This window comes from Helianthus annuus, chromosome 12 (genome assembly GCF_002127325.2).
Source record: "Helianthus annuus cultivar XRQ/B chromosome 12, HanXRQr2.0-SUNRISE, whole genome shotgun sequence".
NCBI lineage: Eukaryota > Viridiplantae > Streptophyta > Magnoliopsida > Asterales > Asteraceae > Helianthus > Helianthus annuus.
The window spans coordinates 69,020,966-69,031,385 of NC_035444.2; the positions used below are offsets into that span (position 1 = coordinate 69,020,966).

Here is a 10,420-nt window from a genome sequence, read left to right on the forward strand (position 1 = left end):
AATTAGTAAAATAACGTTAAAATTAGTGCACTTTCACTTTTGCCCCCCGAGTGCTCACACATGTATCTAATTATATGCGCATACTGTAAGGGGGCGATTATTACTAAAGTAACAAATAAATATAAAGTATTTGCTTCAATGCGTCATTTATAGTGAGTACTGTTATTCTCTTTAACTTGGCATGGATAGTTCATGTTAGGGTAATATGTTTTTATATCAAAATTTATAATTAACATGTGCAATATCAAGAATAATTCAGAATTTGTAATTATTCTGTTTTTCGAATACAACCATCTTATCATTCAACCCGTGTAGAACACGGGACTGTAAACTAGTATTTAATAAATAGATACAGTTGATAACAGATTTAATATCAAATAAATCAGTTATAATATATTATTTAAAGAGGAAGTTAAATGAAGAACATGCATGATGTCGATTATTGATGTCTACTTTAGTCATTATTTTATCGCCGACTATTAAATGAATATAATGTCATAATCTATTGAATTTATATTCATTGCCAGGAGAATGATGTTTCTAAGTCATCATCAAAACAATCTTGAAGGACAATATTTTCTTTCTCATGACACTGATTGCACCATTTTGATCACTCCAACAATATTATTTAAACATTTTGTATATAATTTTATACATTCTCATTGTATGTTAAGTTAAGAGTATTCTCGTTGTATGTTAAGTTAGTAGTGTTTACACTAGAAAGTGGTCATAGGAACTTAGTGACCCATGTTAACAACATTATACAATCTTGACAGCATAACATGGCTTGGTTGTACTACATGTTTTCGTAAAAAAAGGAAATGTTGGTGGATAAAGAATATTTACAATTACAAGAGAAATGTTCTTTAGTTGGTGGATAAAGAATTTAATGTTCGGTACTGAAAATTTATATTTTATATATACAAAGTACAAGAAAAATGTTGAATAAGTAGGTATTTGTAGCAACGTATTTTACAAAGTATAAACCTTAGGGTGTAAGGGGCCTAAGAGGGGAGTCCCCTCTCTTACGCATAACTAATTCTCGTGTGCCACGTCAACTCCTCTCTTAAACTCCTCTCACACCCTAAATTGATGGCGGCACTCCCCTCTTAGGTGACTTGGTTTTTTATTAAAAAAAAAGTTTTCATTGGTTGATTGAATGGGGCCCACCTTCTCTCTCCTCCCCTCTCACTACAAGAAATTGGGGTGTTTACCCACACATAATTTACCTACACATGTAAATGTGTGGGTATATTTACCTACACATGTTTGTATATGTGTGGGTAAAAGTTGATGATATATTTTCATAATGATTAACACTTAATATGTGTTGGTAATACATATTAGCCACACTAGGGATTGGTGGGAAAATTTCCCCCCCCAAAATTGCCTACACATGTAACAAATTTTCGTCATGTGTAGCTAAATTATCTACACATATGTAAAAAAACTAATATATATGTAGGTAATGATTATGTTTACCAACACATAATAATTTAAAAAAAAAATATGTAGATAAACTAAGTTAATATATACTTATTTTTTTTTATGAAAATGACGTGGCAAATTAAATACCTACACATAATTAAAAATGTACAATATGTGTAGATATTACATATATATAAAGTAAGTAAATATATATTTTTAATGATGTGACAAAACAAATATCTACACATATTGAAAAATGTACAATATGTGTAGATATTGAATACGTATAAAATAAATAATTAAATCATTTTTTAAGATGATGTGGCAAAAAAATACCTACTCATATTTAGAAATGTACAATATGTGTAGATATTGGACACATAAAAAATAAATTATGAGGGCTTTGCGCTTCATCTAAAGCTCAAGCTCGGTTCGTTGGTAGTTTTTCAAGCTCCGACTCGGCTTGTATTTTATTTATTAATTAGTTTATATTAATTATAATAATTTATTTTTTTCAAACTTTTATATATAACATAATATGTACACATATATATTCATGGGTTAAGTTATTCTATAAAGGCTACTAATTGTAAGAAGTGTAAGAAGGATTTATAGAATGACAAGTTTCCGATAACCTAAAACCTAAACCCACTACACCACCACCCAAAACTTAAACAACCACCCCTACCCCACGACCACCCAAAAACCTAAACCCCCCATCCCACGCAAAAAAAAATAAATAAATAAATAAATAAGAAAACCTTAAAAAAAACCTAACCCTCTCCCCCAACACCAAAAACCTAAAAAAAATCTAACCCCGCACCCCCAACCCCCCAAAAACCTAAAAAAACATAACCACTCCACCCCCTAAAAACCTAAAAAAATCCTAAACACTCACTGGTGGTGGGTGTTTATGTTTTTTTTTTTTTTTTTTTTTTTTTGTGTAGTGGGTTTTTTTTAAGAGCTTTTATACTATTCTTACAATTAGGAGGCTTTCTATTTGATCCTAATCTACTTTAGTTTGATAAATATATTTCTTTAGTATGATAAATAATAATTTTTTTTTTCAAATTTTTGGCTATTCCCGCTTTTAATATTGTTCCCTCCAACTAGTTGAACTCCTCATTAGAAACGGTAGATTCACATATCTCATTCCAAAACTTCCCCAAGACTCTTCCTCTCCCCTTGAACCCTAACGCACGCGGCAAAACTCATGACGGCAAACCTCACGGCGGCAACCCCTACTTCTCACCTAACCGGCGGCAACCCTCTTCTCACCTAAGCGGCGGCTACAATTGAGCCTTCTCATCTCCTCTCAAACCCTAATACCAGCTCTGATGGTGACGATGGCGAAATCGCCACAAGCAAACGACGGCTATAGCAGTGGAAAACCACCACAGGTAAACCTTTTCCTGAAATTGTTGAACCCTAAATCGACTCTTCGTTCGCTATTGTTACAGATCCATGAACCTAAAGCCAAAATCTCCCTTCACAAGAAACTAAGACGACATCGACCTTTGGTTTAGCGAACACAAGGCATTGGATTTATGGTTCTGGTAAGTGGTTTTTATTATGTTAACTTCTAGGGTTTATGTTTATGTGTGTTTGGTTTTATTTGTATGTAAATTGTACATTTTATGTGTATTTAAATTGTATTGTCAATGAACAGCTCCAAATTGAGCCCCAAAGATGGATGCAACACAGGGTTGGTGTTTTTATACTGCGATTAAGTAACAACATTAATCTTGTTTATGAATTGTGATTTCGGGGCTTTGTTGACATGAATTTGTTTATTAAAATTGCTTTGTTCAATCATGCACATCACATGTTTGATAAAATGTCTAACTGAGATTCCATGTAGTCATGTATAGTTTTTTTATTGCTTCTGTTTGTTAATTTGTCATGAAACCAATCAATTTGTTGGAGTGAGCAAACATATGAAAACAGAAGACTGACCCTATGCAGCCTATTGGTCTCGGTTATGGTTCTAACTTGTGTATTCTTTCTTAACTTGTAGGTCACAATTAGGGGTGCAAACGAGCCGAGTCGAGCCCGAGCTCGACCAGGCTCGTGGTCGAGCTCGTTTAACATATGAAAGCTCGAGCTCGGCTCGAAGGTAATTTTTCAAGCTCGAGCTCGGCTCAGGCTCGACTTGTTTAGTATTTATTAATTAATTTATATTAATTAAAATTATTATTATACATATAATTAAGTTATTTTTTATATTTATATAAATGGTAATTATTATTATATAAATATATGTCTAATATATTAATAAAAATATATAAACAGAAAACTCGTTTAGGCTCGCGAGCCGGCGCGAGCTCGATAAGCGAAGCTCGGGCTCGGGCTCGTTTACTAAATGAGCTTGTTTTTTAGGCTCGGGCTCGAGCTTGAGCTCGTTTAAGCTCGGCTCGTTCGAGCTTTTCTTTCGAGCCGACCTCGAGTAGCTCGCGAGTAGCTCGGCTCGTTTGCACCCCTAGTCACAATAGAATGGTTTAAGAGCTATAAAAAAACAAGTTGCGACCAAAGACTTCAGCCTTAAAGTTAACTGTGGTGGTATGATTCACAAGGCGTTTGAGGGCCCAGAATGAAATCGTGGAAAACGTCACAATGTTGGCCCGAATTCTACCCTGTAATAGTTATCTTATCTCTAACGGATTCTGTGACACATATTTGTTGTGATTATTACATAGACTGATTTAGTTATTGCCGCTTAAGTATTCAGATTGATTTATATTATGCTAGAGTGTATAGTTTGTAAGTTTGTTGTTTCTTCGCAGTTATGCATATTTGTTTAAAATTTAGGATAGAAATAGAAAGAGAGGAGTTGAAGTTATCAGTCTGTTTTGCTTTGAGTGCTTGTAATGTACATTTATGTGACATGCATTCGTTGTGATTATTACATGGACTGATTTAGTTATGGGCTTACGGCTGCTTAAGTATTCCGATTGATTCGTACTATGTTAAGACTTGTAAACTGTAAGTTTGCTGTTTCTTAACAGTTATGTGTATTTGTTATAAAATTTTGCATGTAGCCTCCGAAGGCCTCTGACAGAGCACAAGTTGAGTCTAAAGAAGTTAGGCTTCCTTATTCAGGGCTAATCCCACTTGATGGTCAGGATGTTCAAATTGTAAGTTCACACGCTTCAACTGTTGCTCTCTTTTAGTTTACGTGTAAAGAAGAAAGACAACATCTGGTCAAATTGACAAAGTTAGGATGGTCTGAATAGTTTTGAGAAGTCAGTTATTTTGCCAGCAAATGATCATTTTAACCATACAAGTTTCACCACTTGTAATATAGGCTCTCAAGCTGATGATGATCTTCATCTCAATGAAATAGACTGTGTGAGACTGCTTGTTTCTACTAATCAAGAGGTAGACTTTCACTTACAATCTATTCATTCAGTGTTGTTTGAATTATATTCTCATATCTGATTGGTACAACTGCATCAAATCTATTTAGTGGGGATTACAAGGACTGGGTCCATTGGATATTTTACGCTTTACATCAGGGCTTTGGTATACAGAGAGACGAGACTTAATAACAGCACTTTATACACTGTTACGGGTATCTTTCCATCTTTCATCATCCACCAGTTTATTTCTTTATCTTTTCTTTGACATGTTATCGTTTGCATATTGTAGGCAATTGTGCTTGATCTCCGGGCTTCGCCAAAGGCTAATATCTCTTATAAAGGTATTGTTTTTGTCATCTTTTGTTGCTTTTATATTTCCGTGAATCTTGCCTCTAGGTTATCTGTGAGTCAAAATGTCGGTTATTACTTTTAGGAACTCAATCGAGAAGAACCAGCTGGTTTGGGTGGGCCCAACTCCGAGCGCTATATTCTTGACTCAAGAGGCGCTCTTGTGGAAAGACGGGCTGTTGTTTGTAGGGAAAGACTCATTCTTAGTCACTGTCTTGTTCTATCACTACTGGTTGTACGTGCAAGTAAGCTATTTAATAATAGTTTCTTTTTCTTTTTGTTTGAATTGTTAAGTAAACACATGAGATTATATAGTGTCATAGTGATGACAGTGCCCTTGGTATTATTATGTTGTATTTTAACCAAAAAATATTTTTTATTTTGCTTCCAGGCCCAAAAGATGTAAAAGATATTTTAACAACTTTGAAAGATAGTGTAGAGGACATCAGTGGCAGTGCCAACATTGTAAAGAACCAGGTATATTTTTAACTTTTCTTTATATCTTTTTCCTTTTTTTCTTTCATAGTAACTGATTAAACTTTTATGTATAGCAGATCACATTTAGCCTTCTTATCTCTCTTATAATATCTTTGATATCAGATGCTCTTAGTGCATCACCAGACGAAATGTCTATCTTGTCACGTGATGCTTCATTCAGGCGTGATTTCCATGAAACTGTAAGTGCAAAACCTTTTTGTAATCTGTTATTAATATTTTTAAAGCCTTAATTCGGAACTGTTAGCACTATTTTTTTCAACTATTTTTTAACAGGTGATGGCTATTGGAAACGATCAGATAATTGAGGGGTGTATGCATTGTGTTAGACTTGCATGGGCCGTGCATTTGATGATTTTACAAGATGTAACTGATGCAAGTGAGATAAATAACGATGTGAGAAATATAAATTCATGCCTCGAAGTTGTTTTCTCAAATAACGTTTTCCAGTTTCTGATTGATAAAGCTCTTCGAACGCCAGCCTACCAGGTTCATTTTTTGTTAAATGTTGTTTTTTTTTTCTGGAACTTTAAGAAGAGAAGTTAAATATTGAAATAAGCCATAAGATGCCATTTTCATATTAGAGGTTTGACCAGTTTTGCGATTTCTGTCCAAATGCTTGTTTTTCCGCATTTGGATCCAAAAGATTTGAAATCTTGCCATTTCATCCATCTTGTTAACTCCATATATTTTTCTCTATTTAGTCAGGGGTATTTTCGGCTTTTTTTTGTTAACTTAAAGGCCAATTCGGTCTTTTTCACTTAAGGACTCTTTTGTACACTATGGTAAATACTTGTACATAAAGTGAAAAATACTGAATTGCCCTTTTAAGTAAACAAAAAAGACGAAAATGCTCCTGACTTAACGGAGAAAAATGGAAGAAGTTAACGAGCCGGATAAAAGGCAAGATTTTAAACCTTTTGGACCTAGATGTGGAAAAACAAACCTTTGGATGAAAGTTGCAAAACTGGCCAAGCCTCAAGGACAAAAATGGCATTTTACTCTTTATTTATCAGTGTAACTTCATGTGGGTATACTTCACAGAATGATGATGAAGATATGATCTACCTTTGCTCCATATTACGCTCCTCAAGCTGAAGTATGCGCTAACTACACTTTTCATCTTATTATTTATTTTCTTCCTTTAAAATGAGAATTGTGTTTATAGTGTCCTTATTCTATTATATTCATTTGTGCTTATTTCACTTCATAAAATTGAGTCAAGTATTTCCTTATACAAATATTTGAGGAGTTTGATCCTGTACCTATTGCAAGGGCTTCCCTTGCTTAGGTTCATGTTGCTCGAACTCATCAGGGTCAAAAAGTTGCTGTGAAGGTTTCAAATTGTTTCTATCATTCCATCTTAGTTTGTTTCTTTATAGAATACTTACATTGTGTTATTTAGGTGGAAATTTGGAAGAGTGATTTTCTTATTTGGTATATATATATATATATATATATATATATATATATATATATATATATATATATATATTCCAGGTGCAACATATGCACATGACAGATACTACAGCTGCAGATTATGCGACAGTGGAATTGATTGTCAACACGACAGTCTACCTAAGGTTAGAGAATAATCTTTGACTTAGATCCATTTACTTCCTAAATTGTTATGATATCCTGCTTTGTTTTTCATTTTTTCTTGTTTATATATCTTAGTGGCTTCAAATGATCTCTTTATTTTTTTTTTCTTTTTGCTGATTTTGATTGTACAGAATGAAAATGGGCTGCAAATGAGCGATAAGTCAAATATTGAGACTGTACTTGGAATAAGCTCTGTTCGTTTGCATGGGTGGGGGCGTGATCCGGTTAGTTCTAGTAGCACAATGGGTGCTACTAAAAAATCAAAGTGTCTTGCTTACGAAGATTTGGTGGATGCTTACGATGAGCTGGTGGAAGAACTTGGAACCATGAAAGGTAAATGCGCAATTATGGAACAAGCATTGATTGAGAATAATATCATGCCTCGTCCATCAAGCATACTAGAACAATCTCAATGTGATACATTAGAGGGTGTTGAAAACATTGATGAGTGAAGGCGATTTAGTAGATTCTATAACTCGTTAGTAACATATAAACACTTTTAGTTGTGTTTGTTTTAGTATTTAAATTTCTATAACTAGTACTTTTATTTGGTTGTTTGTAAGATTGATGTTTATTAGTTTAATTAAGAATCTTAATTTGTTCACATATGTTTCCATATTGCTTTGGTATTTGTTTGTACATATTGAATATATTTATCTACATATAGTGTGGTTAATGTCTACACTTTAAAATATATTTAGCAACACATCAATGTTTTTTTTTTCAACACAAATTAAGATCAATACCTACACATCTTCAACATTTACCTACACATAATATTACTTTTACCTACACATAGGATTACTTTTACCTACACATATATTCATGCCACGTCAACTGCCATGTTGGATGCCACATCAACTGCTATGTTGGATGACACGTCATCTGCCACGTCAGATGTCTTCTAAACAAATTGTTGTACTTTTAACCACACATATAAATGGCTTTTAGTCACACATATATGTGTAGGTATAGCTTGCTATATGCCTACATATAATTTATGTGTGGGTAATGACCTATATCCACAGTCATGAGCCTACACATCATTACACTTATTTTATGTGTAGGTAAAGACAACGATCAACACATTATATGCTTTTTCCCACATATACTTTGTGTTGGTAAAGAACCAAATTTCTTGTAGTGTCTCATCGGTGCCTATCCCCCGAATTTGGTCCCCGATTTTGGTCCCCGAGTGAATGGCGCCACCTCCCCTATCGGCATAATCGGTCCCCGCATGGGGTCACCGAATTGTGCCCCGCATACCCTTAGTACAAGGCTTAACCATTTTGATGGTCTAAGGCGAACTAAAAGTTTGAGACCCTTTTCCAAACATAAACTCTTCAAATTTATGATATCTATTTGACATTATAATTTATAAATCTATCACAAATAGTAATATCACATATTCACAAAAAAAAACAAAAAAAAAAAAACAAAAACAAAAACAAAAACTAACAAAAATTTCAATTAGGGCTAATTGGTAAGGGGCAAAATATATCACAAACTTCAATTAGAGCCTAATATCACAGAATCTAATTGGACAATTAGAGAATTAGTATATAATGTACCTTAATATTGAATCGAAATCTTCAATTTCGTCACTTGTTCACCACTCAACAACAACCTTAGAATTTTGTCTCAAAGGCCTTCAATATTGTCACCAAAGCCTTAGAATTTCGAATAGAGAATCAATCATATGAATGTATAGATGAATGATTTTGCTTTGTGGCAGAACAATAAAAGACTCCATATTATTTAAAGGTCGATGATTCAGATGACCGTTATGATATTGAATGATTAGCGACTTTCCGTTCTCCCTCTCTTAATCTGTTAGCGTCATTACAGGTGACATTTCCTTTCCCTGAAGTCTTGTAGTTCGCAAACTGCAGCTGTAATGAAAAAAAAAAAAACCTAAGGCCTACTCATTTACTCCATATGCAGCATGCAAATGTCATTAATTCTTTATATATCGCTAGTTTGCAGCCCAACCTATACATGCTATATATATATATATATATATTGCTATATATATATACATGCTATATATATATATATATATATATTTTTTTTTTTTAAATTTGGAAGCCCTAAAGATTTCGAGACCTAAAGCCCAAGCCTCAAAATACTTAGGCTTGAACCGACCCTGTCTAAATTCTTTATTTTTGGTCTTCTCCACTAAGATTTTCCTCAATAGGAAAAACATGCAATACAATTAAGTCATGTTGTGATATGATTTTGTAATATTATTAACAGACACTAATTTATTAAGATTCACAACATGCACATTCTCAGCTTACCATAAGAGAATAATGTGGAAACACCAACAATATGTGAATATGACATTTACAAGGTACACAAGTTTGAAATGTATGTTGGTTGAAATATACGCATGAATGTGTTGACTAAGTTACATGGTAACAAAAAGGGACGTGGGGTTAAGTGATACAAGTGAGACTACAATACGATACTAGGTGTTATGAAACATGGTAACATTAAGGCACAAAAATGGTTTTATGAGGTATGGTGGACTTCTATGATGCCATCGTGTTATCCTCACATTATAAATCAAGAATGTTGTATAACGACATTATGCAATAGGTAAGTCATGTAACACTCGTACTACAGACAAACTCGGGGAGGAAGTTGCTGGGAGAACAATGGTTTAATGTTAACTATGGACTTAATGATTCCTTGTTTTGATAATGATTAAAATTGGTATCTTGTGTTATTTGTTTCTTTACTAAGGAATATTAAATACGAAACCCTAGCTCAAAATCCTTTAAATAAGGTTAAAATCACAAAATTTAGAGTTTTCCATCATCGTCGGCGTCGTAGACACCAATCATGAGCGTCCCAAATGCCCAAATGCCCACCAGGACACCTAGAACTCTCTGCCAACTCGGGAACTAGTTAGCATCCTGAATGCCTACACCTAGCTTCTTCACTTTTGCTCCATTTTGCTTAGTGTTGCTTCTCCGTTCTCGATATCCTCTTCCAATATTCCTAATATGGTTCCTGAGCGTTGCTTTTACCTTTATTCACTGCAAACATAAACCATCTCAAAGTAGTTTGTTCCAAATCACAGTTCACATTAAACTATCAATTTACACACTTTAAAGACTAGAAATCTACCCAAACATCAACCATCAATCACCACCCAACCCACATACGATAGCCACATCACC

General features: G+C 33.9%; 1 protein-coding gene across 1 annotated transcript; it reads left to right on the forward strand.

The window, feature by feature from the left end:
• The first annotated feature begins 4,018 nt into the window (after positions 1 to 4,018).
• Positions 4,019 to 7,815, forward strand: LOC110893055 (nuclear pore complex protein NUP205). Its single transcript, XM_022140177.2, has 11 exons — positions 4,019 to 4,063; positions 4,467 to 4,562; positions 4,895 to 4,950; positions 5,077 to 5,128; positions 5,221 to 5,380; positions 5,527 to 5,612; positions 5,690 to 5,812; positions 5,907 to 6,119; positions 6,675 to 6,729; positions 7,131 to 7,213; positions 7,364 to 7,815. Exons 1-9 carry the CDS (start codon positions 4,019 to 4,021, stop codon positions 6,726 to 6,728), a joined length of 885 nt encoding a protein of 294 aa, XP_021995869.1. The 3' UTR covers position 6,729; positions 7,131 to 7,213; positions 7,364 to 7,815.
• The last annotated feature ends 2,605 nt before the right edge of the window (positions 7,816 to 10,420 follow it).